Raw genomic sequence first — 13,998 nt, 5'->3', positions numbered from 1 at the left:
CAGAAGGAGATAGTATTAAAAGGAAAGCCCTGGGATAAGGGCTGGGAATGGAGCCAAGTACTAGGATCAGTCAGGTACTAGACTAGGAACCAAAACAAAGGGTGGGCCAAAGGGCCTCCTCAAATCTGTAACTTTTATAATGTTCTGTTCGGGTAACAGGTACACATTCAGACCCTTACTCATCTTACAAAGACTAGCAACATGTCTGAAGTGAAAGCAAATACTCTGGTCTTTTTAACATTAACACTAGCACTGCCATGCCGTTCAATTTGACCGTTTTAGGGTTTAAAATTTAAATAACTCCGCATTCGTGAATCCCATGCACATGTCCGTTCTTGACTTTTCCTAAATATATGAAGTAAATAACCAGACAGTGTTTGAGCAACAGATTCGCAAAAATGACCAAGTTATAAAAATACATCACATGAACCGCCAGACCGGTCATATTGACCAGGTATTACAATACATGATTTTTTTTTTAATATAACGTACAATGTTCTATTTTTCAAACATACAGTACACAAGACACACACCCCTCCCACCTCTAGGCAACATCACTATGTATTTCATTGTGGAATGTGGGATGGGGTGGCTGTGCGCTAATCCTTTGCAACTTGCGTCTTTTCTGACATGCACAGAATATTTTTTGTAGTTGTGCTGTACGCACTAATTTTGAAAATGAAGCCTTATTTTAAATTCAGTCTTTCTGCTACGCAAATGTTAGATATGATATTCTTGAATAAAAATATCCAATTATTATTTAAGCTCGGCTCACCGCTACCACCCCTGCGCTGACTCGGGAACGGCGAAGACGAACACATGCTGTCCTCCGAAGCGTGTGCCGTCAGCCGCTTCTTTTCACACTGCAGACTCACTGTGCAGCCACCTCGGAGCTACAGCGTCGGAGGACAATGCAGCTCCTGCCAGCTTACAGGGGTTGCTGGTGCGTGGTGAGCCGAGGACACATTGATTATTTCCAACTTTAATATGTTTAAAAAATAAATAAAAAACACCTCAACATTTACAAAATCAGGAGAGAAAGACTTTTTTTTTTTTAAACCAAAAGTTTATCATTGAGGGTTCCTTTAGTATTTCTTAATTGAGTGTTTTATACGGATGATAAAATCAAGACCACCTGACAGTAAAATTAAATTTTTAAAAGCACCTGAATAATATGAAAATGTATTTAAGCTGTAACATTCACACTGATAAATTAAAATAAATGAACGATTATTTGGTAAATCACTAAGGAAAGTCCGATTACCGCTGTCGATTTCGCACATGATTTCCCATCACATACATCTAAGCCTCTGGTTATGAGAAGATAAAGACTGCTTCCCTGTGCAATGAGCAAACCCCCCTGTAACTGACCTCTCTGAAGGGCACAGTGATGGTGGTTGGGACCCCGGGAATGGGGGTGATGTCAGAGAAGTGTTCCAGGAAGATGCCGTTTCCTTGCAGGGTGACGTCGGGCTTGCCCTGGACTGTGGGGGAGCCAGGCCTGGGTTTATACAGCACAGTGTACTGGAGCTCCCCTCCATAAGAAGTAACCTAGAGATGGGAAAACAAAGATTGCGGTAAATTAAAATAGTGTCTTTAATGACATCATACAGTGCACCCTCTTTATAAGGCAACCTTTTATACCACAGAACTATTTATAAGACAACATGCTTATGGCTTCCATTGTGTCATAATGCCATTCCACTAGCTCTACCAGTTACAAGGTGGAACAGAAGCAGCCCGGTCTTGTAACTATGGCTTCCCAACTATGAGGAGGAAAGCTGTCATTTCTTTTGGAGAGTAAAGCCCACTTAAGATCATCTAAACTCATATAACCTCCCAGTATTATTACCATTTTCCATTGATTTATTTTGTATTGAATGCCATTATATTTTGCCCAATTTAGATTAACTGAATCAATCAATATTTCTGTATGTTTTTCATTATGACCTTCAGTCTAATGCTTTGGACCTGCGCTGCCTTAGTGCTATATTATATTAACATTGTTCTTTGTCTTGAAATTTAAAGATGACTTGGGATAGTTTGAAATAATAACACCACTGTACAACTTCAAAGTTACATTTCATTAAATTTGCTTTTTTTATACTAAAACATTATTAATAATACTGACTTCAATTTATATCAAGCTGGCAAATTGTTGGGTGCATCTTTTTTTTAAAAAGAAATGATTTACCATGTTCCCTGCTTCTGTATACTGTATGAACCCATACCTACTTTCATTGAAACAGAGTTTGTGCATGCTTCAACAGTTTAAATAAAAGACAGCAAATCCACTTTGACGTTTTTTCCATTTGTTTCTCCACCCAGAATGACAAAGAAAATTGCACAACCAGACAACCACCCACGAAGACTAGTGGTGATTCAATCTGCCTTACTGAGGCGGTCTGAAACGGACCAGTGGCGATTCAATCTGCCTTACTGAGGCGGTCCGAAACGGACCAGTGGCGATTCAATCTGCCTTACTGAGATGGTCTGAAACGGACCAGCGTTTGCTGGTAATCCATTCTGGTTTTGAAAGACACGGATTAACTAGGCAGACATTCTTATTTCTTGCCTATACAGGCTTCTCAGAGTGAGTTACCTTGTCTCCTCTGAAGCGTTCTGGAAGGACCCAGTAGTACACGTCAGTGGGGTGTTCTGAGAAAGACCTGAAAGTCAGCTCTGAAGAGCTTTGGAGAATGATGCCTTCGCTGATGGTCCTGGTGTTAGCAGAGTTGGACAGGGTGAACTCCTGCCCGTTGTGGGCAGCACGCACCTTTGAAATACAACAACTACCTTAGTATTCAAACGTAAGTGAAATATAGGTACATATACACACATACACACACACACACAGACAGACAGTAACATCTGTATATTCCCCAATTGTAACATGCTGAATAGCTTGTGTACAGAATGTACAAACCAATTCTGGATAAGCGCTTCTCCAGATATATTCAATACCCTAAACTGTGTGACGTATGTAACCACAAATGTTTTAATTCCCAAATCCAATTGGAGATATCAGGATTTTGGAAACAAACTACTTAGAAGTTATATAATGAGCAGTCCATAAAATCAGTTTTCTTTTTTGTGCCAAGAATCTTTGGATTACTCACTTGCAAATATTTACAAAATACAAAGCTATAGCTAAAAACTACTGCATCCTGCAAGTCATGTGATTTGGATGCACAGAGGGCTGAGTTTGAACTTCAACATGTGAAAGACGCAGCAACAGCAACATCATCTATAAAAGTTATCTGAAATCTCTACTTATTCCACGTTGAAGTATAAAACACAACCAAAGAAGCTAAAGCTCATAAAACAGAAACAAAATGGGATCAAATGCCAATGCCAGTGCTAATAAGAGGTGGTCTGGAAACCTTGCTTGGTACTCCTTTAAGGGGAATGCTGATCAATGATCAGCCCCCACCCCCCACCCCCCGAACAAACCTGCTCTCTGTTCCAGGAGGAACTGGCACACTGCTTGGTGACTCCCATACAGAAACACTGGAGGCATCCGTCAGGGTTATCCTGACTCAGATGGAAGGAGCCAGTCTTGCATTCGTCACACAGGGTACCGACAACATTGGGCTGGTAACGAGGAACAGAGACGCTGTAACTAGGCCTGGCGTGAAGTCTTTCACTAATTTGCTGCTAAATTTTGCACACACATTAAAATAAAAAAAACATTTTTGATGGACCTTCTCTTAGTTATTTAAATTATAATTAGGTACGGAAGACTTTTTTGGCTTGTAATGTACACGCACTACACATTCTTGTAGTCACATACACCATTTAGATGTTAGTGTTTCTTCTTTATTTTTAACATTGAGAATTGACAGACAGCATCAATATACTGCAGGGTAGTTTTTTTTTTTTGAGACGGACACCATCTACCATTATAGCAGCAAAGTGGATAATATGCAAGATATAAAGAAACAACTAAATCACAGATAGCTTACTCCTTTATACTATCAACTGCTCCCCTACTGACAATCAATGCTGCTCCAACCATTTACAAGAGCAATCTACTTTATAGCACATACCTTACAGAGACACTGTCTACTTGTTGGTGACACAGTACCCCTGGTATCACACTTGGAAACTAAAAGAAAAACAAACACAGCAAATGATTAAAAACTACAATGTTAAAGAGGGCCTAATTGATCACATATTGGATACCAACCATAAAATAAATTAAAAAAAATAGTACCTGCAGTCAGTTAACATGGGGAATCAGGGTAAACTGATAATATTTTTTGATCCAATTTTGCAAATACAGTAGTCTTGTTTCACTGGTAATTGGTCAACAAGCTAAATCGACTAGTCACAAAAGTTTAGATAATGCAGACATTCTGAAACGTGTGTCTGCTTGAATCTATCAAGTTTTACCTCGGAACATATGACTGAATATTTGAAGGACTAGATCATTTTGAAATACTCACGGCTACTTGAAGGACTAGATCATTTTGAAATTCTCACGGCTGTTAAGAGGGCTAGATCATTTTGAAATACTCACGGCTGTTTGAAGGAATACATTTGCCTCCTGGTTGCAGTGGGTTGCCATCATAACCAGCAGCACACCTATTGGAGAAGAAAGATGTGTAAGTTTTCCATTTTCTCTGGCGTACGCCCTGCCCCCGCATGTCAAGCAATACTAAATAGTTCCAGTAAAACAACATATTGCACATCTACCTCCAAGCAAAAATATCAAGTACATTGACATGCCCATGGTAGGCAGTGTCAATACAAACCACACCGAGTCTGAATAATTAGAAAAGCAATCCTCTAACTAACACCGCAATAAGACAGCAAGCCATATCCTAATTCCACGAGCAAGCATGATGACATTGTTTGCTCTCCAATCACACTCCCCAATAAAAGTGAAAAGCAAGGGTTTGCCACACTGATGTCCACTGTGCGTTTTCATTGTACGCGGAACTCACTTTTCACAGCGGCGCCCAGTGTAGCCTGCGGAACAGGCATCGCAAGTTGCTAGTCCATCAGTATCCAGGAAACAAGTGGCAGAAAACCTTCAAAATGAAAAGCAGATTAGAGCATGTTTCTTTTTCAATAAAGAAAGTCAAATGAAAGCTCCAGTTCTCCCACTGAAAGTCACAATGAACTGCTGTCTATTCCAGGGGAGAGAAACCTGAGCTAACCTAGGGGCAAAATGTGCAGCCCTCAAAAACCTGAGCACACTGCAATATTAGGAGATGAATTCTTGGAATTTAATTTGCTATATATTTTTTTCAGTTTTTTTATTTTTATTTTTATATCCTATATAGAGGCCAAATGGGTTTGTCTGTTCTGTACAGTGTTTTCTCAATGGAAGAGGGTTTGTCTGTTCTGTTCTGTACAGTGTTTTCTCAATGGAAGAGGGTTTGTCTGTTACCGGCGTGTTGTTTCGGTATACGGACAGGGGCAGGGCTTGCAGTCGTCCGGACGACCCCTCGTTGGGTCTCCAAAGAAGCCTGGCCGACACTTATCACACTGAGGCCCCTCTGTGTTATGCTGGCAGCTCTGAAATAAAAAACAAGTTTAGTATCAGGCCAGCCAGACGAGAGGCATCTGTGGTTAGACAAACGATGAGCGTATAGGCTTCCCGGTATTAGAATCAGATTTACTAAGAATTCAATACAAATTAATAAGTGACCAGTTAAACAGTGCGAATGGTTGCCATACTGCATTTCAGTGACTTACTAAAAAAAAAAAAAGGTTTCGACAACAACTCTGAATCAATGTCTCTGATTTTTTTTTTTTTTTTTTTTTTTAAATATATAGATGGCACAACCTACCCATAATATGTTCCTACTATAGCATTATATTTGTTTGTCTCTGACTTTCTGCACTTAAACATCCTGAAATTTGTTTATTGCGATTGGTTGTTTACTCTTTGCACGTGCACAGTGACTGGCTTAGATGTTGTGCCACAGTCTCACCAGGCAGCGTCCACCGACTGGGTCACAGGTGCTGGCGTGTCCGTTACAGTTGCAGCCTGCACAGAAGCCCAGGAAATCACTGCCTGAAACACGCTCGAAATCTGCAGCGCAGCGCTCACAGGACAGGCCCGTGTAACCAGGGGGGCATCTGAAAAGAGACAGAAAGAAAGAACACAAGAGCACAAGCATGACTAGCTATACAAAATGAACATTGCAGTAATATCTGGCAATCCCTTCAGACTTGGAAATACCCAAGTCTAGGGAAGTGCATCACTTCATTATATTGTAGGTCGGAATTTATTTCAAGTTACTACCATACGCTTGAGGGAGTTTACAGCGCAACGTTGAAATAAAACAGTTTCTATTCAAAACACAATAGAATTTTAAATTAATGTTTGTTGTTAGTTTTGTCAAAGCATTACTTTGTCAAAACTGACTCACAAAAAACGCTAATTTCACTTTAACAGGCTTCTAGTCTGGAAGCAAGCTGTGGTACCAAATAAGACATAGTCAGCTCCAATGTCCATTATCCGCTCTGAAAAAAAGCTGAATTAGCTGGGAGTAACTGTAATTCCGCCCCCTCTGCAATAGCGGCAACAGAGTTCTTTATTGGAAAATCTCTCAAATAATTTCCAAAAAGGACAGAAATTACAGCTGCAAAACCAATTCACTTCAGAAATTATTTTGAAAATCAGTTGTTAAGTCTGGTACTAATTAGAAACAACAGAGCACAGCTATGACCATGTACACTAGGATATTAAACATGCAAGACACTAAACATCAGTATCATGTAGATGGCTTTTTTGATTTTACATAGCCTTTCCAAGTAAACAAATAGAGGTTAACCAGTAGCACCAGAGCAATATTCATTACCTGCACTCCTCCACAGACAGGGCCGGGCCCTGGTTGGTGTACTCCACTGTGGTGGTATCCATGATGATATCGCTCAGACCCACGCTCACCATCTTGCTGTCGTACACGGTGCGGATGTTGATGGCTTCGAGGTTCACCAGCGTCATCATGAGGTCCTCTCGGGATACAGAAGCTCTGGATTCGTGCTCCCAGTTTTCCTGAGGAGGAGAAGCAGATTTATTTGACTGATGTTTACTCCCTGGACATTAAAATCCATTAAAAGTGGTTCACTTCAGATTATGGTTTCCATGGAAATATCTTTGTTTTGATGGGATATTTAATTTACTATAAAAACAAGAACACACAGTGTATCATGCTTTTTTCTTTATCTTTCTTTTTACGAAAAATCATTTGTCTGTGTAAATGACAACCTCAAATGGGCCTAATCATTAAAAAATGAATTTGAAGTGTACAATAATTGAATGTTTCTGACAAATACTACGACCAAACTGGTTTTAGTACCTACTAGAAGCAAATGACAGCAAATGAGCATTCACTGGCTCTCTGAACCATGTGACCAAGTCAAACCGTCTTACCACTGAAACTATAGAAGCTCACTGTTCACTCACTATGACACAAAATACACAGGTAAAGTTTCCCCTGTGGAAGCAGAGGTGATGAAATGGTCAGTCTTACCTCAGTGAACTGGATCTCCTGCTGGTTCACCACATTGGGCGAGGTGGGTTTCCTCCTACGGTAGATGAGCTTCTGCCCGTTGCCCACGATCACCACGTCCGGCCTGTCCTCTGGTTCGGTCTGCCCCCTGGCCAGCGTGTAACGCACCTTGTATTTCAGAGTCCCACCGTACGAGTCGATCTGCACAACACCACAGGGCTTATTTTACAATCAGATGTATTTTGACACAAACCTGCTGTAACCCACACACAGATTCCTGCTGTGAAGTCAGTTTCCAAGAACACTTCTCACTGAACAGAATGTGTGAATATTACCAATCCTCCGAACCCAGCACACAAGGCCAGACTTGGACTTCTAAAGTGTAATGCAGTGACTTTCCTCCTGTCGGCCCACAGCAACGATTTCCAACATGAACTACACTGTCATGGCTTAGCCTGCTTTAACAAGGCGAGACACTGCTTAAAAACTGCTCATTTCTAGTCTAAATGAAAAGTGCTGGGAGGCTAAAGTTGACACTGGGGACTGAAGTTCTCATTTATCCAGATATCAGACAGTGGCAATGCGAGGGTTGTTAAGTCTAAATGCTGATCACATTTTAGCATTAATGAGTGGTGTTTTTTTTGTGTTAGGTACCGGCCTACCAGAACACAGCGACAACAACAGACCTAGCAGTTAATTCCAGCACCATAGTAACGGGCCTTGTGGCAGGTAGAACTCTTGGAGCCACACACAGCTAGTCCATGCTTACCTTGTTTCCCAGGAACTGGTTAGGCAGAGTCCAGAAGGACTCAAGATTAAGGAAACGCCTGGACAGGTCTAACAACTGGAACTCCTCCATCTCTGGGTTGATAAGGATTTGTGAGCTGGTCAGAGGTGGGCTCACAGGCTTAGAGGGCAGAGAAACATCGACCCCTGTAAATACAAAGAAACACACAACTCAACAAGAATGTTCCAGGGGGGTTCTTACAAAGGTAAATTATACCCTATAATTAACCGACTGTGTGGACTCTTACAGCTCAAGACACTGTAGATGTGAATATTCGATTGATTGCTGTCTGTTATTCAGGTCATTTAGATATTTCGGCACAGCACAACTATGTCTAAAAAACAATATTCAACGATATCACAAAACAACCACCTAATTCCTCACAAAGGTACAGTATGCCCGACTGCCAGGACTGAGATGTACAGCTTGCAAGTCCATGATAATATGATGATATCAGCTGACAAAGCACATGCTTTCTGTAAAAAGGCATTAATAAAATCACAAAACATAATTTGGAGAAGAAAGGCTCTTTAATGTTAGCATCGCTTCCTAAGCGACACGCCAATAGAGCAAGACAATGTTAACCACCTGCTGCTGAGAAAGTGCACCAGGGTCTTCCTGATGGAAAGCAGAACACAGAAGAATTGTAATGTAATATTGAAGAGGCGTGTGGGACTAAGAAGCTCTGTGGAGCCACAGGCCAGCCTCACCTTTAAAGTCATCTTCCTCAGTGAAGCGCAGCCGGATTTGGTTTCTATAGCGACGGGTGTTCTGGCAACTCTTGGTGATGCCAAAGCAGAAGCAAGAGACACAGCGAGAGTTGGACTCGACGCTGAAGTGACCGCCGGGACAAGGGCCTGGAAGAGAATGAACCACCAGCAAGGATCGATGAGTACTCCCAGCTTACACTGAAGCTATATTATAACAGGGGGGTTGGACAATGGACAGCACTTACTGGAAATGGTCCACTCTGCTTTAGACCTTGTCTATGACAACAGGGAGCCAAAATCCTAACTCAAGTGAAAACAAATACAAAGTATACGTATAAATCAGTAATACAAGTTACCTTTTTAGTTTTTTGCAAACTAACACAGCGCTGTGTGTCTGGTCAGCATTATTGGACATTATTAACATTTATACCATCACAACACAAGCAACCGCAAACCCATCTGTTTAGGTCTACTTTATTGGCCTCTATTCACTTTTTGAAGGAATGTTTTTTTTTTTTAGGATTTTTTTTTTAAGAACAAATACACGTACATTTTTTGGTTAGCCAGTGCTTTGGAAAGTTCGAATAAACCAACATACAATCTTTGAAACAATCGATAAAGGTTCGATGAACTGCAAATTGCATTAATCAAAATGGGCTTTTAAAAAAATGTGTTCTGTAGACACCTGACCTAAGCACCACATCACTGGATCCTCAGCTGATGCACTATCCCTGCATTATTACTAAACTACTATGCCATTGCAGAAGACAAACTGTTGAAACCCTACTGTAACTTATTGCCTTAGTAGTATAATTTGCACTTACTGTAAACTAAACTATTTAAATATTGATTTTGCCTTGTAACCCTGTACTGCCCTGTAACACCTGTAAAAATCAACTTGGATTATGGCATCTGCCAAATAAATAATAATTTATTGATGCTTTGGCTTGCTAAGCTTTTTTTATTTCTGGGTATAACACACAGACATAATTTACACCTACAACTGTGCGTTTTCTAAAAGTCTGGGGGACTTTACCAGTGAACAAATTTCAAAAAGACAAAAAAAAAGCCTTTTACCCCAAAGTGTAAATGACTTCATTTATAACATACAGTAAATGTTGTTTAAAAAAAGCACCCTTTCAAGTTATGAAAACCCTGCCCTTTATAAATACAGGCTGCGTTTATTTCTAATTGTGTACATTTGATAGGGTTATTTTTTCTCCTTTTAAAAAAATGGATTAAATTGAAAATCAGACCCAAAGGTTTAATTGTGTTGGTTCTTCAGTCAATCTGAATGCTTCTGTGTTTAATATTACTGCTTACTGCCTTTGTGTGGCAATAGACTCTGTCCATTGCTAATACTGACTTTTCTGAAACTCATCTTAAAAATAAGTAATCATTAGGTAAATTTTTAAATGTAATGTTACTTTTTCACATAAAATGTAATCTGAAAAAAGTTTAGTTACTCCAACACTTCTATAAAGCAAGTGTGATTCAACCTGCCTTGCTCGATCATAAGCACTCCATCAGGAATGCCAAACACCATCCCCTTGGCATTGATAGCCTCACAAGTATAGGCCCCCTGGTCGGCATCCTTCACATCACGAATCACCAGAGTTCCTTGTCCATTCTTACTGCTCATCGTAATTCTGAGGAATGAGATTGAGATGAACACTGAGCGCTACACATCTCAACACCTTGTACTGAAAATAAAACCCAAAGAGTTCTCTTAATGCAAAGTGGGAAATGGGTGAGGTTTAGGGAGACATTAACGTGCAATTATCCAAAAGCAAAGTCTATGCTGGAAGGAGATCGCAATGGTCTGTCCAATACTGTAACATAAAAAGTCAATGATATACAGTCAATTCTCATTAAAACAAACTCTTATTACACACGTTTCCTAACAGTACAAATTATCTACATGGTCTCAAACGTAGCAGTTTCTTAGTAAATTACTTCTAGCAATACAAATACAAATTCACGGAACACAAATATCCTAGTTTTGACTAATCATTTTGGAGCTCCCCCAGGGAAGAAATATTTGACCAAAATGAATTGCCCTCATTCAGAGTGTAAAGGAAACTGGGAAACGTATTAACTTGCATTCAGATTAGCACCTCTGTACTTTATTTTAGCGCTGACCTTGTAATGCATTTTGAGTTGCCATAGACAGTTTTCAATTTGCCATAGTGCTCATGTATCAATGCCCTTTCCATGAAGCAGCGCAAAAAACTTATCCTTGCAGACAGCAGAGTAGAGATCTCAACATACCCGCAAACAGCAAACTGTGGATGCAAGCTGTCAGCATTTCTCAAAGCGTCAATGTTGAGGATGCCTTGCTTTTGTGATTGAAAAATGCCCGTGATCAGAATGGGACATGCAGATTTCATGTGCAGTTCATTTGCAATGGAAACTTTTTAAAAGTTCACGTGCAACTGTATTTTCAATAAAATGCACAGTACTTTTAATGTGTAATACTTTTTCTGTACTGTATTTGAAAAATAGATTTCAGTGTTACTGTAACGGTCATTGTGAGCTAGCACCAGTGTTACTCGTAGCTCTTTCAATAACGCAGTCCTAAAATGACAAACTGTAAAAGAGAGGGTGCTCTGATATCGCAGTACTGTGTGCATGTATTTATTACCCCTCTCTTCATCTAGTTCTGAAAGCTGAGGTCTGGCCAGCAAGCACAGAACTACTGCAGTGAGCAAGAGGAGTCCTACAAACATGTAATTAACAGCCGTGGTCAATAGGGACCTGACATGGGCCGACACAGCAAGAGCCAAGGTCACAGTGCCCAGGCCTGCTATTTATTAATGCCAACAATGGCAGCTGTTCCGGCAGCCTATGCGGTACCCGTCTGCTTTGCCAGTCTTGTGTGCTTTCATCTTACCTCGCACTGACAGGAATGTGCCCCCAGTTGAGCCTCCAGGTGATAATGGGGGTAGGGACTCCAACAGCTGAACAGGAAAAGGTCACAGTCTCACCACGGACTGCCATGATGGTCTCTTCAGGGGGGCTAGTCACCTGAGGAGGGGCTGGACAGGGATGGAGATATCAGGAAGAATGAAGCCAGAGAGTGTTCTTTCCCATGCTCCATGGCCCACTGTGACTTGTACCCAATGTCTGGTTGGACCACCGTTTGCCCTGGACACAGGCTTGACAAGGCAGACTCCACAAGGTGCTGGTAGGTGTCTCGAGGGATCCATTCAGTTATTAAATTTCAGGCAGTGCGTGTATATGACCTGTGTATGTGCGTATATACAGGCTCTTTCATAGACTAATGCTGTCAATAACTTGTGGTAAAGAACAATAGTTTAAGCGGTTCTCTTACTATGAGAAATGTATGTAACATGTAAAGATGGAAATATTCCTTCTTTTATCACCAGATTCTTATACAGACTGGCTCTCTACAACTCCACTATATCCCTGTTGCCCTGTCGACAGAGAGTGTATGAACCAGAGTGATGTTCAATGTAAGCTTTCCAGCAAGTAGGCTTCAGAGCTTCTCTGTTCCTGAATGGCGCCTCAAACAATGAAAGTAAACACAGCTTTCTGAGCTTCTAAACATGTAACTCATTACTGTGTTTAATTTGGTAATGTGTGCTCAGCTGTGGTTTTTTTTTTAGGTTGTACTTTCTGTAATGTAAGTAGTTTATTTAGCGGTATTTGTTTCTAGTATTGAGTTTGTTGTATTATTATTGTGAAGCACTTCTATACCACAAAAGCCATGTGATCCTGCCATCCGAAACACCCTCATGTAATCAAATCACCACTGTTTATTTATACATGTCAGCCAGTTTACTTACTGCAGCCATACTCATCAGACCTATCTGAGCAGTCTGCCTCCTCATCACACTGGTAGCTGGCTGGGATACAGACTCGATCGGTAACGCAGATGAACTGATCTGGGGCGCAAGTGTCATCTGGACCCTTGGTGGCTAGTGAAGGACAAATTAAAAGGCATTTTAAAATGAGTTGCAGTACTAGGCTATTACAAAATGAACGATAGTCACGGCTTCATGGTAAAACTTTTCCATGACACATAACCAAAATATTTAAAATATTATTTTTATGCATGTACCACAGACATTAAATGCCGAGATTAAGGAGAGTCAAATTTAGTCCCACATAAAGTATGACAATTTGCCTAAACCATCATTTGACAGTGTTAACTGATGACCAAGGCTTTTCCTTAACCTTACTGTGCTGTTGATATTTGTATTATTGGTACCCTATCACTTTCCTGGGGTGTAAGTTAACGCCATTGTTGCAGACCAGGGATGTGTCAGACACAGGAAGTGATAACGCAACAGGAACTTTCTACAGCTACAGTGTGGTACAGAATAGTAAATAAAAAATAGTATAATATTATGACCAATGATGCTGTTGCTACTGCTAATAAGATACAAGAAAAATACATAAAAGCACTTGAACTGTGCAGGCAACAAGCTCAGGTGTATCCTACTACTTTAAACCAGGGAAAGACTTAGCATGCTATGCAATGAGAAACTTATTTCCAGCCCTGCTACAATGAATACCGGCCCAGCTTCCTCTACCGGCCCAGCTCCCCCCACCCCACACTCACGGCAGTACTCCTCATCAGAGCTGTCTCCACAGTCATTGTCTCCATCACAGCGCCACAGCTTCAGGGCACACCTGCCATTGCGGCATTTAAACTCATTGGGTTCACAGGGGGATGGAGTGCCTGGCAGAGGAAAGAAAGACGTCTCCAGCATGCATGCAAACCATCTGAGCTGCAAATCGGAGTTCTTCCAAACTCGGCTGGGTTTGGCATGTAAACTTTGTACATGTGCTTCTGGTTTCATAAATAATCAATTAAGACTGACACTTAAAATAGGATTTGTTATATCATCTGCATTTTCCGAAGGGTGAGCCAAGGATATAGATAATAAGTAGGCATACTAAATTGGGGACAAAACCAGGGTAAAAAATTGCAGACCACTTTATATAAAAAAAAAAAAAAAGCGAGGTCTTTTCATAAGCAACTTGAGTAAGTTTGTAAGCG

The 13,998-nt window shown here is 40.7% G+C and overlaps 1 protein-coding gene across 13 annotated transcripts in view; it reads right to left on the bottom strand.

Annotated features, from left to right (window-relative positions):
* The window catches only part of LOC121328746 (basement membrane-specific heparan sulfate proteoglycan core protein-like), a 175,225-nt gene that overhangs the window by 93,522 nt on the left and 67,705 nt on the right, over nt 1-13,998 (bottom strand). For all 13 annotated transcript variants that reach the window (XM_041273760.1, XM_041273764.1, XM_041273766.1 and 10 more), the window contains 16 exons: nt 13,558-13,677; nt 12,779-12,910; nt 11,863-12,007; nt 10,473-10,618; nt 8,970-9,116; nt 8,242-8,405; nt 7,494-7,673; nt 6,819-7,015; nt 5,946-6,093; nt 5,399-5,526; nt 4,950-5,036; nt 4,523-4,587; nt 4,050-4,108; nt 3,454-3,594; nt 2,603-2,776; nt 1,372-1,551 (listed from right to left, as the gene is read on the bottom strand). In XM_041273760.1, coding sequence (XP_041129694.1) covers nt 1,372-1,551; nt 2,603-2,776; nt 3,454-3,594; nt 4,050-4,108; nt 4,523-4,587; nt 4,950-5,036; nt 5,399-5,526; nt 5,946-6,093; nt 6,819-7,015; nt 7,494-7,673; nt 8,242-8,405; nt 8,970-9,116; nt 10,473-10,618; nt 11,863-12,007; nt 12,779-12,910; nt 13,558-13,677 — 2,213 coding nt within the window. The remainder of the gene's footprint in view (nt 1-1,371; nt 1,552-2,602; nt 2,777-3,453; nt 3,595-4,049; nt 4,109-4,522; nt 4,588-4,949; nt 5,037-5,398; nt 5,527-5,945; nt 6,094-6,818; nt 7,016-7,493; nt 7,674-8,241; nt 8,406-8,969; nt 9,117-10,472; nt 10,619-11,862; nt 12,008-12,778; nt 12,911-13,557; nt 13,678-13,998) is intronic.

Source organism: Polyodon spathula, chromosome 16 (assembly GCF_017654505.1).
Source record: "Polyodon spathula isolate WHYD16114869_AA chromosome 16, ASM1765450v1, whole genome shotgun sequence".
Taxonomy (NCBI): Eukaryota; Metazoa; Chordata; class Actinopteri; order Acipenseriformes; family Polyodontidae; genus Polyodon; species Polyodon spathula.
This window is presented reverse-complemented; position numbering and strand designations above follow the sequence as displayed.